A 20748-nucleotide genomic window follows, 5' to 3' on the forward strand; every position below is an offset into this window, starting at 1 on the left:
CTTTCGTGTCAGTGTTGCCACAGAATCTTTTAACATGCCTTGAGCAGACTGTAAATGACAGAGCACCATCTCCTTTCTGCTTACGACTCCTGTGCCCAGGAGAGGGCCTAGGACCTAGTCAGCATTGAACAAGGCAGAGGTTGGAGTCTTCACCATGTCACTGAAACTGCAGGTGTAGATTTGGTCTCCTGGGTAGAGTACAGAATCAGCACTACCCAGAGTTGCAGTAGGGTCCTAAGTCCCAGAAGGCTCATACACATCCCAGGCACTTCCCACATACCACTCAACAGGCTGATTTTTTTCTCTTTATTGTTAGACACAATGTATAAATACATAAAACAGAAAACAGCAGGGATCCTCTTGGGCCTCAAAAAACAGCAGGGAAGGAAGAGGTCCCGGCAACTTTTTTTCAAGTACAAAACATATAAGTGCCCCGACCAAGGGTATGGAAGGCAGGCCAGGGCCAGCAGAGCTGAACTAAAGGCTCCTTCCCTCTCCCAAGAGCCAGGACAACCCCAGGGAGCTCTCCACCAGCAGCCAGTCCACACAGGCAGAGTGCTGCCCAAGGGAAAACTCTACACCAGAGAGCTTTCCCCTCTTGGAGAGAAGGGCAGCACATAAGATAACTAAAAGCTCCCTCTTTCCATCCTTGTTCCCTTCATGGCTACAACTGAGGAAAAGGAAAGTCGTGTCCCATGCACTCTGACCCCTCCCCAGCTGCCCTGGGCCCAGATGCCCCCATACTTGGCATTTACCAAAGCTTGTCCCAGCTCAGACCTTGACTAGACCCACCAGGTGCCCAGAGTTCGCTGAGGAGGGAAGGGGAGGGGAAAAGGCTGGGTGTGACACCAAACAGATCTTTATTTGCATTCGTCAATGGGGCCGTTTCTTGCTGCTTATTTGTTTGCTGGCCTGCTCTTCTAGCTGCATGGCCAGGCGCAAGGCCTTGAGGACATCTGGAAGGAAAGGGTGGTGCACCCGGGGTTAGTGAGTCTCTCAGAGGCCTCATTCCCTCTGGCAGAGCTGCCATGACCCGCAGAAGCCCCATCCTCTGGCCGCACCCACCTTGCAGGGCTGAGAAGTGCTTGGCTTGCTGGGCCAGGGCACATTCTGCTTTATTCACAAAGGTCTCCAGGTCGTAGTCTGGCTGCTCAGCCATCTCGGAGAGCTCCAGCCAGCCCGGCCCTTCCTGCAACAACACAGCGCAAACCTTGTCAGGTCAATAATGACCAAACCAATCTAGCAAATCATTCCTAGGGCTCTACCATCTGCAATGCAGATGCCCACTCCTCCAGCCATGCCCCATACCCTGCCTCCTGATCCTCTCCCAGAAATTCTCAGCTTGAATTCATCCTCTTCCCCACCCCAAACTTGTGCGTGTGCCTTATATCAAATGAATGTTATCATCTGTCTTGATGCTCGAGCCAGAAATCTCAGCAAGAACTTCTTTCACCCTGCTTGTCCCCCAATCCTACTAATTCCACCCCCGAAATGGTTCTTAAATCTCATGCCCTAATTCCAATACCATGGCCATGGTCATAGTTGGTCTAGACACCAACATCTCTCTTGAACTCTAACAATCTTCTAACTGCTCTTAACTCCTAAGTGCCTCTACTCATGCTCGCCCCACATCCCGAAACCAGCCTCTATACTGTGGCCATAGTAAGGTACCTAAAGCTCTGATGTGACCATGTCACCACTCTGCTTTACTCTCTTCAAAGGTATCTACTGCCCTCATAACGAAGTCCAGGCCTTTGGTGTGAACCATTAAGGCCCTTTAGCATCAGGTCCCAGCTGACCTGTCCACAGCCTTGATCTTCCCTCATCTGCTCACACCTTTTGCTCTGGCCAGAGCGAACCTCTCATTCTTCCTGAAAGTACCACGTCCTTTCAAACATTTGTACCCTGAGCGTGCCACGGAGGGAGGACGCATGTAGGCATTTATCCTACATGTTCCCTCCTCAGTTCTAAGTGCCCCGAGCTCTCCCCTCTGCTCTGCACTCTGAAAGCCCCATTCTTAGGGACTCTCCCCCACTTGCTCTTCCACAGCAGGGATCACAGCAGTGGTAGCATCTACCACTTACTAAATGCTGACTACAGGCTGGGGATGGCTGAGTGCTTTAAAAACATATCACTTAATCCTCAGATGTAACCATCTTGTCTTGCCCATTTTGGGGATGAAGAATCTGGGGGCCCAGTGAAACTCAATGACTTTCACAAGGAAATCAGCTTATAAATAGAAGAGTCACGATTGATCAAGTCTTACTTTCGGGCCTGTTATCCGTACTTCAGGTTTTTGGCCCTTGGTCTCAGCACAGGAGCTGGCATATAGAAAGTACTCACCAAACATTCACTGAACAAACAAGACAAGGTTACCCTCCAAACCCTCAGTCAGGAGCATGGGGTAGAGAGACCAGCTCCAGCCAGAACGATGGAGGAAAGCCTATGTGTGCCAGGCTGGGGAAGGAGGTGCGGTAATTAGCTGCTCTAGAAGAGCAGCTGAAATAATAAATGGAGAATTAAGAAATGCTGGTGTAGATGGCTGCCTCTTGCCACCCCAGCCAGAAGACCCAGGGAGGGGCAAAGCCCAGGTCACGGTCAAGGAATGGCGCTGAGCCCGTGCTAGGATGGATATCCAGTCTCTCCCAGCCCAGGGCTAGCCCTCCACCTGTATAATCTCTTTGAGCTCTTCCATGGCCCTCTCCTCCAGCTCCCTGATCTGAGTCATGGCTTCATTGAAGCTGGACATCTGGGAAGACAGTTCCTCCTCTTCCTTAGAGAACTAAGGGGGCAAAAGCAGAGACACAACAGTGTGGCCCAGTCCCCATCTCAGGAGGCCACGTTTCTGTCTTGCCTGGCCCACCCTGCCCCTTACATTGCCTGTGCTCAGGGCCCCGTCAGAGCTGGCTTCCATCTCTTCTGTTTCCATCTGAGTTGGCTGCTCCCCACTGGGCCCACTGTGGGGGCTCAGCTCCTTGACCCTGAGAAAACAAGAAGGTCTCAGATCCCACAGCAGCCTCCTTGGTACTCACGAGTGTGCAGCACCACTCAGATTGCGAGACTTCGAGGAGATGGACTAGCAGCTTTGCTTTGGCCTAGGAGAAGTCCCTCACTCACACTGCTCCCCACCAAAGCCTGAGGGGATCGGAAAAAACCTTGTAGCATCATATATGAACTCCCAGGCCTCAGATTCAGCGAGTCACAGAAGAGGAGACAATGGGCACTGAGTCGCCAGAGCTTCCTCCCCACTCTCATTGCTGTCATTCCCTCCCCCATCCTGCACCCCCTCCCCATCCCACCTGGTGTAGGTACTAGTACCTGTCTGCATATCTTAGTGTATTTAAAGTATATTCACAGGAGCTTATGCCTGGTGAGATCATGGCGATCTGCAAAAGAGGGAATGGGCACTTAAAGGTCAAGGATCACAGGGTAAGAGTGCTCTTGGAGAGGCTGCCAGTAGGAGTTCTTTAGGCTGCTAATACCCACGTGGAATTGGGGGCAGAACCCATTAAGCAACCATTCTGTGCCAGGCAACTTGCCCCATGAGCCCTGCAAACTAAGGTGCCTTAAAAATTGGTCCCTGGGGACTTCCCTGGTGGTGCCGTGGTTAAGAATCCGCCTGCCAACGCAGGGGACATGGGTTTGAGCCCTGGTCCGGGAAGATCTCACATGCCGTGGAGCAACTAAGCCCGTGCACCACAACTACTGAGCCTGCGCTCTAGAGCCAGCGAGCCACAACTACTGAAGCCCGCATGCCTAGAGCCCGTGCTCTGCAACGAGAAGCCACTGCAATGAGAAGCCCGCGCACCATAACGAAGAGTAGCCCCCGCTCACTGCAACTAGAGAAAGCCTGTGCACAGCAACAAAGACCCAACGCGGCCACACACACACACAAAAAAATCACTCACAGTTGTGGCCCTCTATTTCCTAGGCTGGGAGCCAATGACCCCTGAGGGAAGCCACAGAAGAGACGAGGACTGCCTCTCCTGCTTCCCCAAAGGTCCTCCTTCTGAATTCTCCAGCCCCCTTTTCATCAGGTAAGGGAGGAATGACCTTCCCCAAAACAAGAGCTGCACGGACATACAATAAAGGGAGAAGACCCTTTCCTCCCCTCTTGGGTAGGCAAAGAGGAGCCTGATGTCCAAAAGCAGGGGGTGAAGCCCAGTCAAGTTAGAGCCTAGAAACCCAGGTGGCCAAGAGCACCAAGCCTCTTGCCCAGGGACAGGAGTGCACCACCTCCAAAGGGACCCTACTCACCATGCAGGTCCTTGAGTTCTCCCCGATAAAGGAGTCCCTTAGCACCTGTGTCAGCTTGCTCTCGCGGAACGGGGTGTGAGCTTTGTTCTGTCCCAGGGCCCTGATGCACTCCTGGGGCACAGCAGGGGAAGCTGAGGTCCCCTCCCTCCTCTTGAGATGCCCACTCTCTCCCTCCCTCCCCCAGCAGCCCTCCAGGCCAACCCCCTCCCCTCCAGCTGGGCTCCACTACCTTCAGAGCCAGGAGACTCTTGTTGATTTCTGCGCCCTCCATGCGGGTCTGCCGGTCAGCACTGGAAGTGTCTGCGCCTCGCTCGTTCCCTGCCAGATCCACCAAAGAGAACTTGCCATGCACTCTCCCTTTGGCTCGAAGAAGAATCTGGAAACAGGCGTGGGAGCGGGAAGAGCTGGAGTTGGCAAATGTCTGCCCAGAGGTCCTGTGGCAAAGGAGGACAAAGAAGGACTATGAGCTCCCAGGGTCACCAGCCACCATGGCACCCCAGGTTCCAAAGCAGTCAGTTCTCCGGTAGCAGAGGGACACAGGTCAGGACTCTAAGATGTCTTGTGTCATCCTGTCCCACTTCTGTCCTGCCCTCCCTCCAGCTCTGGACCTAGTGGCTTACCCTTGCAGTCAAAGTACTGGATTCTGTGTGAGGGCCTTGGCCAGACCCCAGGGCCCATAGGACATGGGGAAGCATGAGTTGCCTCTGCTGCAGGGCACACAGGGAAGGAGGGGCTGTCATGAACCACTTGCTGCAACTCAAGGGCCCTGGGGTGGGCAGCCCTCTCCCTGGGCCTCCATAAGCTGCCCAGCATCCACTGCACCACGCCTAGGGCCCTGGTAGTGCACTTCCCTACCTCTATACAGGAAGGGAGCTGTGGCCCCATCACTTCCAGCCTAGAGCACAACCAGAGCTCCTGTCTCCCACCACAGAGGGAGGGAACAGCAAGGAGAAACCCAGAGAAGCCAGCAAGCATGCCTTTGGGTAAAAGCCGGGGAATAAAGCCTGCCTTGGTCAGATTCAAGATACTTTGACTCGACCCTGATAAGTCTCGTCCTGGGTCATCGGCCCCATTGAGACCACTTAAGGCAGAGGCCTTCAGAGCCCGCACCAAGCCAGGGAAAGCGGCGCTTTGTGGAAACAGCAAAGGACTCAGCGCTAGTCTGTTACCTGACCTGGCATTAGAAGGTGGCCCGTTCCCCTGGCCGGAACTCTGACCTGCAGGCACTGCCTATGTCGATCATCTTGATGACGTCATCAGCACAGCTCACCACGTGCTCCTGCAGCCCCACCACCTGCACCTGCTGCTTGCCATCCTCTAGCACGCGCAGCTTGGCCTTCTTGTTGAGCAGGTCGAACAGCTGTGTCAGGCAGGGGAACAAGGCCAAGGCCATCAGGCGCCGGGCACCCCACTGACTCCTCCCTCCTTCAGGGCCGGTCCCAGCTTAGACAAGGGCTGGCAGCAGGAAAGGCAGGAGAGGCTGAGCTGGGTTATGCCAGACTAGCAGCGGACAGTCCACTTGGGAGCTGAACCAGACTGCCTCAGTTTGATGCGACCCTGCTACTTTACTAGCTATGTGAACCTGGACAAGTACTTAGCGACCTAGCCTCGTTTCTCATCTGTACAATAGTGACAGTGACAGTAATACTTCCTAGTAGGATTGTGGTGATGAGCTGAGACAAGTAAAGTGCTTAGAATAGTGCTTAGCACCTAGTGACATCTTAATAAGCAACCCTAGCTATTATTATTATCTAGACCCCACTTGGGGAAGATGACTCTGCAAAAGCATAGAGGTAGAAAGATATATAGACATCTATAGAGAGAACACGAGTGTGAGAATGGGGAAGAAGAGAGTTATGAGGGAGGTGTGTGGAGGGAGGACAGGGCACACACAGGCAAACCTCCCATCTGAGAGGTGGCCCTGAGGCATATTCCTGCCATACTTGTTGAGCGTGGGTACCATCCCACCATTGGATGAAAGCTCCCACACGTTTGGGCGAAGTGGCCCAGAGGCTTGACAACCCACAGGTCGTTTGGCTTCTACAATTTCTAGCCAACCTCAAGGTTTCTGAAACTTCAGGGGCCCCAACAGCATAAATAAAGGGCTCCCTGCCAGCTACCTTCCCATTATAGATCTCGAAGAATGTCACATAGACTTCCAGGCCCAGGTTCCGGTATCGGGGCTGATTCTTCAGGAGGAAGACGTCCCGGGCTGTGGGGAGAGAGGCTGGATTAAGTAAGCAACCTGCCCTTCTGTGCCCAACCCCACTGTGGCAGAACACACTACTTACAGGCCATCGCATAGATCCCTTTCGATGCGTTCTGGGCTTTCCCACAGAGGTCTCCACCCATCGTCTGCAAAGGGAGGGGGCAGAAGACCGTGGTAAAGGGCCCTTGGCCTAGGCCAGGGCACTACTGGCTCCACCACCACAGTGGGCCACACCAAAGCTGGGAGGGGAGGCTGGACCTACTAAGGCCCCTCCTTGAACCTGGCACAGCAAAGGCATCTGGAGATGGGGCATCTGCACTGAGGGGATTTTCTGCAACAAACTCATTGTCCTCCTTTTCAGAGACCCAGAATTCCGCTATGGGTAGGCTTGCTCTCTGCCAGGCCTGAATACTCACATGAGTCTTACCACTTCCCGTCTGGCCATATGCAAAACAGGTTGCTTTTCCCCCTTCAAAGATTGTCTGTACGAGTGGCCTTGCTGTGAACCTAGGAGAAAGGATGGGGAAGAGTGTACATCTCTCCTCAAATGTGCTCCCTGGAACATGGAGCACAAATCAGGACTCCTAGAGGCCTCCTTCCAAGCATGAGTATACCTCTCACACAAAGTGGTCCCACCTGATCCCATCCCCACTTATAAATTTGAAATTCTCCTAGCCACCTGGGGAGAGCTGGACCGACCTGCCAGGAGCAGGCTGATGGTCCACACTCTAACTGAGCACCTCCTCTACCCTGGAGACACAAGGTGAAAGCTTGAGCTTAGCAGCCGACTTCCAGCATAAGATATGCTACAAAGATCAAAGAAACCATCTAAAGTAGGAACCTAAATTATTTTAGGCTTTGTGGGCCTAAAATAGGTCTCTTCCATATATATACATACATACATACATAAATATACATATATATTTAATGATTCTTTAAAAACACAAAATCCATTCTTAATTTGAGAGCCATATAAGAAGGGATTGCAAGCCAAATTTGGTCCATGGACTATAGTTTATCAACCTCTGGTCTAGAGCAGTGCTGTCCGATAGTAGCCACTGCCACACATGGCTATTGAGCACTGGAAATGTGGCTAGTGTAACTGAAGAACTGAATTTTTTTTTTTGGCCACACCGCATGGTTTGCGGGATCTTAGTTCCCCAACCAGGGATCGAACCCAAGCCCCCTGCAGTGGAAGCACAGATTCTTAACCACTGGAGTGCCAGGGAAGTCCCTGAAGAACTGAATTTTTAACTTTATTTAAACAGTCGCATGAGGCTAGTGGGTGTTGTATTGGACAGAGTAGTTCCAGAGTTTGCTGAGTCTGCTAAGCCCAGTGGGAAATGGGTGGCTGCACAGGACATAGGAAGAACCCCTAGGGCTTGCCCAGCCCAGCTTCAAAGAGTGCAATGGGTAATACCTCACTTCTGTCCACTCAAGCGCGGGCCACTAAAGCTGAAAAACGGGATGGGACAGCCCCAACAGGGTCTTCCAGGTGCTGGGAGCCAGAGCCAGCTCTGTGTCATGGCCCATCCAAAGAAAACACAAGAGGAAGCCAGGAAGGGCTTCAGGGTCAGCATGTCTGTGAGCGTGAGTGTTACCACAATGTCCCTCATTGGAAAGAGTAAAGTGTCAGGCGGAAGGAGGAGAAACAAAGAGGCAAGGGACTAACCTGTAGACGACTTCATTTGAAGCTGTTTCGTCAAATGCGAAGTCAAAGCAGAATGCTTGGTTCTCCAGGTACTTTGTTAAATCCACTTTTAACTTGGGCTCATGTACCAAGAGGACACACTTGCTAGGAACGGAAATCACATCAATTTCTTTCTTGGCCAATTCTGCAGAAGGACAGTATTTCAGGGGATACTCCCTGGACACGGGGGAACCCACAGTCAGTCCAAAGCCTCATTCTGACTGAATAGGGCTTACCTTGTTTATTCAGCGGTCGTTTCCTAACACAAACACATATCCTGTGCTCTTCAATCTTCGAGGATGAGGAAAGACAACCAAGAGCAAAAGGTCAGAGCAATATTGAAAGAAAGCTTGTCCACAACCCATCCAGTTCTAATCCCAAGTTTGGCTCAGGCAAGGGCCAAGATCTAACACTGGAACCCACTATGCCCATAGTTACTCTGGAGCATAAGAAGGTAGCTCTGAATTTTCTTCCCAGTTTCCTCACTCTGCTGCCTATAGGAGGGTTCAGCACACTGTCATGATTAGTAGTAAGAATCTAGCCAACCTACTGAAGCAGGGAGTATGGGGGTGTGGGAGTTGATAAAGACCAGACTCTCCCATCTAGGCCTCACTAGCTCCAGCCCACCAAAGGGTATTAAAAAACCCCTTGAGGGTGAGTGAAGATTCCTGCACGCTCTCGTTGCCTTAAGAGATGATTCTGTCTCTCACTTGTACGCCTACTCGGGAAAAGAATCTGAAAAGGAATCATATGTGTGTGTGTGTGTGTGTGTGTGTGTGTGTATTTACATATATATGTAGAGAGAGAGAGACTCAATCACTGTGCTGTACACCTGAAACCAACACAATGTTGAAATCAACTATATTTAAAAAAAAAAATTGTACACCTACTCAGGAAGGAGAGGTAGAAACCCTTTGGGATTACTTACAGGATCAGTCACAGTAAGTGGATGACATTCCAAAGTAGCCCGAAATTCTTTAATCATCCGGGAAAATTCCCAGTTTGGAAAGCTGTTGTCATACTCCTGTTTGGGATAGGAGTGAAGAAAGACTGACTGCCAAGATGTTAAGTGCTCTCAGGCCTCAGTGCTAGGAACAGCAACAACAGCTCTTCATATGCACACAGCCCTGCAGGGCTGACAAGCCCCCATACGATCTCACTGCCCCCAACTCTGGCTCTGGGCAGAGAACCCAGGAACAAAGTCTTGGGAACAAAGATTGGCAGGGGGCCTAGGCATGCACAAACCACTCTTGGAACTGGGGCAAGAGCCACTGTCCCACATCTTAGGAGACCAGCAGGCTGGGATTCCCCTGTGCCATTAACCCAACTAAAGGGAAATAATCCAAACTGGAACTCCACTGTGGCACCCGTGCATACACGCAACTAGGAAGTTGGGGGAGGCAGGCAACTGTGCCCAGCAGCCCACTGGACACTGAACTGTGTGATGGGCATGCCCATTGGACAATTAGCAGCAAACATTCCTCATCTGAGGGCCTTCAGAAGAATATCTGAATTATTTGTTCTCTGAATCCTGATGAGAAACTAGTTAAACTTCTTGGATATCAGAACTGGAGCCTCAGAAATGCTGGGGCCGAACTGTTATCTCTGTTGCAGACAAGGTTTCAGTTAAGGATGCCTGTCCAAAAACCTTTGCCCTTGCTTCCCAAGAAAGGTACCTGAGCTCGTTTTATTCTCATTTCAGAGTTTTGGGCTCTTTTCTCTTCTCGCTTGTTCTTCATTTTTTCCATTTCCTTCACAATACAAGATTTCCTCCGAACTATGGGGAGAAAAAAAAAGGAAGCCCTTTCTTTTACCTGTCTAGGCCAGCCTGTTCTTCTCTGGCTGTTGTGTTGAGTCCTGGGCCTTTCCCAGGACTAGGCCTTCTCTAGACCCTTGCTCTTATGTCACCATATACATGGAGAGGAAGCAACAGCTATGACTCTTGGGATGGCCAAGACCACAAGAGACTTGCTAATGTGGGCACTCCAGGTCTAACCCAAGCTCTCCCTATGCCTCTGTGGCATCTTCTCAACAACCAGAAGAGGTGAGATCATCCCTGCTTGGCCTTGGTGGGCACTCTGGGCTGTTCTTCGGGTGTTGGCCAAGACTTTAGCTGTGATAGCACCTCAACTACATCAGAGGGCTCCTGCCACCTGGCAGTGACAGGGTCACCTCTTGTGAAAGATTGATTCCGTGGCCACAGGGAAACACGACCCCATGTGACAAACATGGTTTGAATTCAGGTGCCAAGGCAAGCCAGGTGTGGGACAGGCTGTAACTACCTATCCTGCACTAGGAGCAGGGCAGCAGACAGCTCAGCGTGTCTACCTGAGTTCACAGGGTTTGCAGAAGAGCTGCCTTGGACGGAGGAATGGACTTGCTCTTCCACCTCCTCGCTGACCATCGTCAATGGTATCTCAGCCACTGCAGGGCAGGAGGGCCTAGTGGGGCCGGCTGTGGGGGAACAAGAGTCATTGGAGAAGCAGGCAGGCATACGGCAGCCATGCTCATCTGAGCCCTAGCGGGTCATAGGCCAGGAGGAAGGCTACCGACTGCCAGCTCAGCAAGGGCTCAGGCTCCTACCGTGTGAGCAAAGCTCAGGCTTCTTCCTGCATCTTGGCCCACACCTTGAACCCAACAAGGCCCTCCACAGGGGCTGGCTCCTGGGGTCAAGAAATCTTAAAGAGGGTGGTCGGGGCAAAAAAAAAAAAAAAAAAATCTTAAAGAGTGTGTGAGTATCTCAGTGTGGGCTTCACCATGAAGGGAAAAGCCTTTAAAGGCCTGAACTCTTCAGGCTTGACCAAGCATGGGTTCTCAGGCCAGGCCAGGCCAGGCCTTTCTACTCATTTAGGAGAAATTTCTGACTTCAGAACCCAGGTGGTTAACAGGAGCAAGGACTGAAACCCAGGAATAATGGGAAACTGAGCAACGTGCAGGCTTTTCTCTGGTTGCGGCGAGCAGGGATTACTCTTCTTTGCGGTGTGCGAGCTTCTCATTGCGGTGGCTTCTCTTGTTGTGGAGCACAGGCTCTAGGCGCGCAGGCTTCAGTAGTTGTGGCTCACGGGCTTAGTTGCTCCGCGGCATGTGGGGTCTTCCAGGGCCAGGGATCAAACCCGTGTCCCCTGCATTGGCAGGTGGATTCTTAACCACTGCACCACCAGGGAAGCCCCAACCAACCATATTGATTCAACCCAGAAAGGTACAACCCATGGTGACTCACTACTTCCCATACCTGGTCGTGACCCTTTTGTTTGCCTTCACTTTATTAGAGCTGAATTTGATACACATTAAATGTAATGATTACAAAAATCACCTACTTTATTTACTAATAACTAGTAAAGTTGACAATTAAAAATGTTTGGGACTACGCTCTACCCTGTTGGTGCAGTGGTTAAGAATCCACCTGCCAATGCAGGCGACATGGGTTCAATCCCTGGTCAGGAAGATCCCACATGTTGCGGAGCAACTAAAGCCCGTGCACCACAACTACTGAGCCTGCGCTCTAGAGCCTGTGAGCCACAACTACTGAAGCCCGCGAGCCACAACTACTGAGCCTGCGAGCCACAACTACTGAAGCCAGCGCTCCTAGAGCCCGTGCTCCAAAACAAGAGAAGCCACCACAGTGAGAAGCTTGCGCACTGCAACGAAGAGTAACCCCCACTTGCTGCAACTAGAGAAAGCCTGCTAAACTAAACAAAGACCCAGTGCAGCCAAAAATAAATTTAAAAAAAAAGTTTTAAAAACTCCGTTTATATAAAGTCAAAAAAAAGAGAAAAAGTTAATTTATGCGATCTGAAGTCAGGACGTAGGTACCCTTGGGGGCTTAGGAACTGGGAGGGGGCCTGAGGGGGACTTTTGGGGGTGCTGGTAATGCTCTGTTTGATCTGGGTGTCAGTTACATGAGTGTGTTCACTTTGTGAACTATGTAGTCAACGATAGGTTTACTCTTCTGTATATATATTATGTTTAAATAAAGTTTAAAAAGTAAAGTGAGATGATTTCCAGATAAGGGAGCAGTGGGGCAGGAGCAGAACAATACAAAAGCCAGGGAGTGTAGGAATCCTAGGATATTCTAGAACAGGTTCAGGGCGATGTGTGAGGACCACTCCAGGGCCTCAAACAGGGAGAACAGATTCATTACTCACTGGGAACTGAAAACTGCTTGCGGGAATTTGCAGATGCAGGCAGTTCCACCTCCATATCATTCTCCTGAGTGGTGATGCGAACCTCTGGGACAGTGGACATGCGAGTGGAGCGGCCTCGGAGACCTGAAGGACCAAGGGCAGAAGCCAATCAGTGCAGCATGATCAGGAGAGCCAAGAGGCATAATAGAGGGGCCGTCGGGGGTAACCCTCCAAGATTCTATACAGGAAAGGAGCCCACCAACTCCCCATTCCTTCCACCCAAGGAAAGGAAAAATTAGAAAGGCCAAGTACTAGTGACCCCAAAACTAATTTGTTACGTTCTGCAATCTGAGAGCTCCTGAGGGCTCCCACAAGAGCATCTGTCTTGAGTAAATGGAGGGACCTACAGACAATCTGAAATCATTTCTGGAGACATAGACCTAATCCCTGAAAAAAAGTATTCTTAACCTTAGCAACAGCACCTACCATTCTACAATCTTCCCATACCACGAAACATCATGAGGTAAGTATCAGTATTCCCAACTAATGGAAGATGACACTAAGGCACAGAAAAATTAAGCAACTTGCCCAATGCCACTCAACTAGTAAGCGTCAGAACCAGGATGTGAACCCAAGACTGCCAGATTCCAGTCTGGGCTTTTTCCACTGCTCCAAGATATTTTACAGAGCCAGGCCTGGGCCACATCTTTAGAAACCATGGGATTAGCTACATGAATTTTCTGGAATCTTAAAAGAATGCTTAACTGAGAGAAACAATTGAGTTATACTTTAATTCTTGCCAATTTCTACCCATCTATATAGTTTCTCTCCATAAGAAAGAAATAATGCACCTATAAATAAAAGAAGTAGTGAATTTGGAAATAAAACACTGGTGTCATATAAGCAAATATCAACTTGTACTGAATTTGAGTTTCCTAAATTTGGGCTGATCTGATGGCTCTATATAATCCCTATTTTTCATAAAGAGCATGAATTATTATAATTTTCCTATTTCTCAAAAGATCTATAATCTTGTGTTTCATTTCTACTGTTCAATATCATGCACATTCATTAAGGTTTTTCCATTAAAAGGAGCGGTGGCAGTATCCTTTCATGTCATGCACGTGGAGTGGGATGGCTGCCACCCCCATCTCTCTTGCAGGCCCTTACGGTGGTATAGCCTGCAAGAGAGGGCCAGCAACACACCAGTCATGCCCAGCTGAAGCTCAAAACTGCACCACCTTTTACCTTGGGCCCCCGGGAACCTGAAGCTCCAGGCATGTCGTTTCTGGGCCCAAGGTGGCTGTGTTATGTCAAGGCAGTGATACCCCCTGGACTGGGACAGGCTGTGAGGTATAGCTGGTTCTGGGTTATAAGCTGGATTATTTGGGCAGTTTGTGCCTATAGCCACCGTCACAGATGACTGTAGTCAAAGTAGGTTTATGCTGACTCCTTCTGCAGAGAAAGCCCAACCTTCTCTTGGAGTTCGAGGCATTGCTATTATCTGTCCAATCTCACCCCACCCCCAGATCACCACAGCACTGCCAACTCTACTTCTAAATGGCCCTGACCTAGCTTTTCTCACAGCCTGCCCACCACCTCACTCCAAGGCATGTTGTTCCCCCAAGGAGAGAAAACAAGCCCACAATGGCTGATTACTGCTCTGGATTCCACAGGCCAGTCAGCAAATTTCCCAAATGCACCAAGTCCCTGAGAGGTTGGCCTAAGTAAGAGCTGTAGGTTGAACTGCTGAATTCTTTCTCTTCTTTTCTTTTCTTTAAACTGCTTTAGAGGTATGACTGACATATAAAAAGCTGTAGATATTGAATGTGTACAATTTGATGGGTTTGGAGGTAGGTATACACCCATGAAACCATTATCACAATCAATGCCATAAGCCTACTCATCACCTCCAAAAGTTTCCTCCTGCTCCCTTTGTTTTGTATTTTGTTTTTTCCTTTTGTGGTAAGAACACTTAACATAAGATCTACCCTCACAGTAAATTTCTAAGTATACAATACAGTATTATTAATCATAGGCCCTATGTTGTACATTAAATCTCCAGAACTTCTTTATCTTGCAAAACTGAAACTCTGTACCCTTTGACCAACACCTCTTCATTTCTTCCTCCCTGTAGGTTAGATTCTTCCTCACTGAGGAAGATGCTTGGAAGACAGGGCAGGACTCAGTCCACACAAAAGCCACCTGCTAAACTGGAGCAATGAGTCTACTTCACAGCTTCCTGAGCTCCAAGAACATCATTCCTGGCACAAACCCCATGACAGTGAGCCAGTAGAAATCCATTTACCTTCCTTTGGAGCAGGAATTTTGGAGCTGACTGATCTGCGCTTTTGTTTCTGAAAAACAAAACAAACCACCACAATATATGGCTCTTATCAATTCTCAAGGGCCTATCCTGGGCCCATGTGCTGTGCTAAAGAACTAAGCAGCCCCAGAAAACAAAACAGCAAAGAGCCAACAAGCCAAATGGGGCACTGGCTGCAGTCAGGTGACAGGCACCTACCTGAACCGTTACATTCTCCTGCAGGGGCAGATTGTCCTTTGGGTGTAAAGGAAGAAGCTGTAAGATTTCTGGGTTTATTGCAGCCACATCATCAAAATCAATCTGCAAGGAGCAAGTAAAAGCTTCTGTGAACAACATAGCTTGTTCAATCCAATTGCATCTCTGCAATCAAGGCTACCCCTAGATTCAGACTTTATAAACTTTAAGTTCCACCAAGTACTAATAGCTATAAACAAATATTTATTCCCTAGTCGTGTTTTACCATCTAGATGGATATTGCTTTCTGATTCCAAGCCAATGGTACCTGTCAGTGATGGGAATGAGGTGAAGAGGAAGGCAGACAGGCAGGCAAACAGGAAGTCCACAGCAGATCTAGGCCACTCGGCTCCCCTACTGCTCTGCGGGGCAGTGGGGTCCTACTGGGCACAGCCCCCTGAGCACCCCTTGCTGCCTGACACCAAGGAGGAAACAAGTTCTAACTGCCCACTGATAGTCAAATGGAGGGCCCTTCAGGATCTTATGGGCAGGGACCAGTTCCTGAGAGCTGCTACCTAATCCTAAATCTACCTACATTTTCTACTGGGCCCAGAAACTTCAGGCCCAGAAACTTCTTCCCCAGTCTTAGTGTCCTGCTCAGGCCTTCCCTACTTCCTGCTCATGCCTGCAATAAGGTCACAATTCTAGGTTTACATCACCAGAGTCCTGAAACCCTCTGGGGACAACTCAAACTTCACCAGCATACTTCACAGCAGGTTCAAACACACCTAAATAGTACCAACTTGATTATTTCTGTTTCAAAATGTGAAAGAGCTGAAGCATGTGCTCCAGGGTGAGAGCTTCACCTCCTACATATGCAACCTTTATGTATTAATCAGCTATTCAAACACTTACTAGGCATGAGTAAGGCTGTAGGGGGAAGGTATTCAAAAATGAATTAAGACATGTATCGCCCTTGCTTTCAGTGAGCTCATATGCTAGTGGGAGACACAAGCCATGTGCACAAAGGGCTAGAAACCAAAGCAGCATGGGATAGACGAGGAGGACAGAACCACCAGATGCAAAAGCTGGCGAGTACTTCAGTAGCCAGGCTTCTATCCACTTTTCTTGGACAGCTACAGACCCTTACCCTCCCCCACTCCCCCGATTCCAATCCCTAAACTACAGAGAGCATAAACAACACAGGAGACCAAAGTTCTGACATTAACTGATCCTCACTTTGATGATTCAGGAGGAAGGAATAAGAGTGAGAGTGTGAAGGCAGCGAGACACTAGGCAGGATCATAGAGTGGGGAACTGCCCCATTTGTCCCTGGCACTACTTTGGAAGGAGTGTGTGGTATAAAGAAAAAAAGTTGATTGGGATCAGATCTTGAAAAGGCTTTAATTCCTCACTAAGAAGTTTGGACTTTATTCCAAAGGCAATATTTAAGCTGGAGTGAGACCCAATAAGAGCTGTATTTCTAAACGAAAAACAAAAACAAAAATAAGTCACACGGAACTGCTAATAGATGGTTGACAGGAATTTTAGGAACCTCTTGATTCAAGGACAGATAATGTAAAGAATTCAGTTCTTCTATTTCTCAGATATACCACCTAAATATATGCATACCTACCATAAGGCACGATACTAAGCAAGCCCTTTACACGTGTTATCTGTTAAGCTCCACAGAAGAGGGTCCAGGTCTGTCTTATTCACTTCTGTATCCCCAGTACCAAACACACTGGCTGGCATTTTGGAACCAGTACAAATGGATTTGTTGAATAAGTCCTCAAAACAACCCAAAATAAGTAAATATTATCGTCCTCGTTTTAGAAATGAGGAAGTTGAATTTTTAAGAGGGACAGAAACGTGCCTGAGAACACATTAAGTAGTGGCAGAGCCAGACTCTAGAATTCAGGTTTTCATACTCTTAGCTTGGTGACCTCTTCACCACACCACAATGCTTCTAAAACGTAAATATCTTAGGCACATCCCTCCTCTTCTCAAAATCCTTCCAAGGCTCCCACTGCCTACAGAATAAAATCTTAAACAACTTACTGCCAGAGACAATGACCCTCTAGTTTCCTTTTTTAGCCTTTTTGCTGCTGCCAAGCATCCTTGGCCTTCCTCAATGCCCGGAGCCAGCTTCTTTACCAGTCCCCATGAGGGCCATCTCACTGTTTCTGTTAAGCTTTCTGGCCTCCACAAGCCCAGCTCATCCTCAGTGAGTTTCCACCTCTGAGCTGCTCTAGCATTATTCATCTGTAGTTGCCTTCTATTATTTGGTGTTTCAGAAACATATTTTTGTCTCCCCAACCAGATTATCAATTTTGCTCCCCAAATCAATATCATAGGTAGTGTGCACTCAGAGCTAGCTTGGGTGAGCAAGGTTTTAGAATTCTGTGCAGTTTACTTTCTAGAAACACAACAGAAACTGTTGATTGCTTCAATTTAGAACAGGCCTGCCTAAATAAAATCCCAATGCATTCAAAGAGGACCATATTTAAGATTAGGGAGGACAAGTCGACATCAAAAACAAGGCTGACACAAGTTCCATTTCCACACACGTCTTTTAGGTAGGAAGGCGTTAAATGTGGTACAGGCATACTCATAGAACCTACCTCTTTGCCCTTTGTGGCTCCTCCTTCTGTCCATTCCACCGAAACGCAGGATTTCTCCAAGTTCACAGTCCTTACATTGGCACTGTGAATTAAGCCTATAGTATGAAAAGATCAGAGTTACCCATCTTTTTCACTTTTAGGATCCCACAGAGACTCTTAATGTAGAGTTGGCCTGAAGGAAGGGACAGTTGACTTTCTTTCTAACCCCAGGAGACAAACCTCCTGGCACTTTACCCTTGGAATATCCCACAGTGAGGTAGGCAAGGAACAGTTCTTAAAACTGAGCTGCAGAGGATAAGGACTCATCCGTACTCAAAAGAGAGCCTGCTGTGTGGTGAAGGTATGTTTGGGCAGGGGAATCACTCTAGTGCTTAGGTGAGCAGTTCCTCAACACAGCACTGAGGCTCTAGCGCCCTCAGGTTTCCCTATCTCACTCCTGACCTTTATGTCAGACAATTCTAGGGATATGGGTATTAGACCTGCCAGAGGTGAGGTAGCTGCTCAACTAAAAAAGAGAGGGTAGGATTGCAAGCTCCTGAAGAGCAGGGATCTCGTCTGTCTCGTTACCCTGAATCCCAGTATCTGACATGCTGCAAGTGCACAGCGTTTATGGGAGAACAGAGGGGCCAGAAAGCCGAGGTCCCTGCAAGAGCAGGGCAGTTGCAGGGGCGAACTTTGGAGGGGAAATGAATCCAGCAATCCTGACGTCCCGGAGAGGTCCAGTGACACAAAGGAGCTCCGCTCATTCCTGGAGGACGGGGAGGGGACCCACCGCCAGTGCAGAGGCCCCTGGCCCTGGTAGAGAAGACTGACTGCCAGTGCGGAGACCTAGACCTGGGGGGTGGAGGGGAATCCCCAATAGTGATTCAGGGCCTGCTGTTTGGGGAGGGGAGGTAATCTCTGCCGTCTCAGCCCACGGGTCCCCTTGGCCTCAGGACCCCGCCCCTCACCATTACTGCGTTGTATCTTGATGGCGAGACCGGGAAACAGGCGAGCCTGAAGAAGCGACGAGTCCATGGGTAGGCAGGAGCTCCGGGAAGAGAAACGCGAAATGCCAGAAAACCACCACTCTACCAACACTGCGAAGTCTTAACGCCGCGTAAACCGCCGAAGTTTAAATCCCGCGCGCCGGCGTCCCTAAACGTCATCACGCTGTCGCCGGCCTCTCTTCCGCCAATCAGCGGCGCCCTGCGGAGCCTGTTGGGATACGTAGTCTCCGGGGGGGGGGCGCCTTCCGGGGCATGGGACCGCCCACTCGTCAGACCACAGCGGAGAACGCAGGGCTTGCGGAGAGCTTCGGGAGCCGGCGCGGCCGGAGGGGACAGATTACAGGCATTCAGAGGGTTGCAGTACTGCTGGGGTTCCCTAAACTGAGAAACCTCAAGATGGTGTCTCAGAGGGAGGGCTCACGGGTCCTACAGTCATGGGTTCGAATCCGAACTTCTTTAGTTGCCTGCTCAGTGACCTCGGACAAGTTACAAACTTTCCCTCTTCACGCAGTGGGGAGCATGTTTCCTCCCACGCGGAATTATTGCTAAGTTTCAACGAGGGGCTATCATTTACAGTGAATGGAAGACCAGATTCACTAACTTTTTATCGAGTGTCTACCACGTGGTAGGCATGGTGCAAGGCGCTGGAGATAGCAATAATGAAAGCGACACGTAGTTCTTGCCCTCGAACTAACGTTTCTAACGTGAACAGGGGACAAAAAGAAGAAAATTACAAGTAAATTACGATATGTAGTAAGTGCTCTGAGGGAAACCGAGAACTGGAATACAGAAAAATGGAGGAACCTACTTTAGATAAAATAGTCAGGGGAGAAATCTTTGAAGTGATACTTAACCTGACTCTAGAGAACAAGGAGGAATGTCAAAATGAAGGGCAGGGAGGTGGAGAGGCTTCCAGACTAAGATCTGAGAATGATATATGCAAAGGCCTTGAGGTGGGACAGAACTTGATCTTGAAGAACTGAAAGAAGCCTGTATGGATAGAAGGCAATAGGTGAGGGGGAGAAGAATGAGATCAACTTAGCATCTTGTATCCCATAGTAATATTATAATTTTGGCTTTTGTCCTAATGAGAAATCATTGAAGAATTTTGAGCAGAGGAGTGACAAGATCTGAATTACATTTGGTTTTATGTTTATTGGGCTTGCTGCTGTGTGGAGAACTGATTTGAAGCGGGCAGGACTGGAAGTGAGGTGACCTAGTAGGCAAGAGATTATACCGGCCTAGCCTGGGGTCGTGATACTGGAAATGTAGCTAAGAGGATGGATTAAAGGTGTACCTTATTTGGGAGGTGGAAAGGTGAAGTGAATGGGTCTTGCTGATGGGTTTGTGAAAGGATTTCAGTCTAAAATGAAACAGGAGGATCTGAAATGGAGAATCTCACAAAGGTACCCTCCAAAGAATGGAACTTAGAGACTGATTTCCCATAATTGCCTGGTTTACAGAAAACAGACTTATTTCCTGACCAATGAACATCCACCAAGAATTACTCCCCATCCTCAAGCCAATTAACTTAATACTTTAGGACTCTGGTCAGACTTGCTTCTGGTCCATAAACACAACTCTGCCCAAACCCTCAACGGACTTGCTTGTATCTTGCTACAGCATATGTTTCTCAAATTGCAACTCAATTTCTGGTAGTTCGAGCTTGCCTTGGTTTGCCTCTGTTTAGGTTGACAGGTTGGATACGTGAGTGAAGGAGAAGGGATAATCATGGATGACTGCTGGTTTCTGGCTAGAGCAACTGGGTGGGTGGTGGACTATTTCTTGAAATAGGAGAGTGGGGTTATGAAGGAAACAGTTTGGGGGGGGTTAGGTCAAAAGCTTCACTTTGGTCATGTTGAGTCCGAGATATATACAAGACTTCAGAGTGGAGGTGTCAGGTTAGCAGTTGGATACACGAATTAGGAGCTCAGGGAGAGATCCAGGCCAGAGATAGAGATTTGGCAGTCATTTTAGGTAGATGTATTCAGAGTCCTGGAACTAAATGAGATCTCCTAGGGAGAGAGTATAGATGGAGATGAGAAGAACCATCATGGAGCCATGGGGCATACCAGCATTTTGAGGGAGTGCAGAGGAGGAGCAAAGGAGGTGAGAGTAGGGCGGTTTGAAGGGATGAGGAAAACCAGGGAGTAGAAGTAGAGGAAGGAATGAAGGAGGAAGTAACTCTGGAGAACTGCAGTAAGGATGGGCAAGATGAGGACATGGAAGTATCCTTTAAATTTGCTAGCACCTAAGTCATTGGTGACCTTGAGCCGTCTTGGTAAAGTATTGAAGATGAAAGTCAGAGTAGAGAGAGAAGTGGGATATTGTTTACAGATACATACATATGTGATA

At 49.1% G+C, this 20748-nt stretch overlaps 1 protein-coding gene across 2 annotated transcripts; it reads right to left on the reverse strand.

Moving 5' to 3' along the window:
* Positions 1-272: 272 nt before the first annotated feature.
* KIF2C (kinesin family member 2C) lies at positions 273-18539 on the reverse strand. 2 transcript variants are annotated; one of them, XM_029228669.1, is made up of 21 exons: positions 18355-18539; positions 17405-17499; positions 14805-14906; positions 14589-14637; positions 12302-12424; positions 10485-10610; positions 9833-9933; positions 9085-9180; positions 8393-8447; positions 8139-8301; positions 6883-6973; positions 6549-6612; positions 6378-6469; positions 5475-5617; positions 4487-4691; positions 4258-4368; positions 3319-3386; positions 2876-2981; positions 2669-2782; positions 1066-1189; positions 273-956 (listed from the first exon to the last, which is right to left on the reverse strand). In XM_029228669.1, exons 1-21 carry the CDS (start codon positions 18419-18421, stop codon positions 874-876), a joined length of 2178 nt encoding a protein of 725 aa, XP_029084502.1. In that variant the 5' UTR covers positions 18422-18539; the 3' UTR covers positions 273-873. The 2 variants fall into 2 exon arrangements, with proteins under 2 accessions (XP_029084502.1, XP_029084504.1); XM_029228671.1 differs by lacking the exon at positions 10485-10610.
* Between the last annotated feature and the right edge of the window lie 2209 nt (positions 18540-20748).

This window comes from Monodon monoceros, unplaced genomic scaffold, assembly GCF_005190385.1.
Source record: "Monodon monoceros isolate NGI ecotype Baffin Bay Population unplaced genomic scaffold, NGI_Narwhal_1 Super_Scaffold_18, whole genome shotgun sequence".
Classification (NCBI taxonomy): domain Eukaryota; kingdom Metazoa; phylum Chordata; class Mammalia; order Artiodactyla; family Monodontidae; genus Monodon; species Monodon monoceros.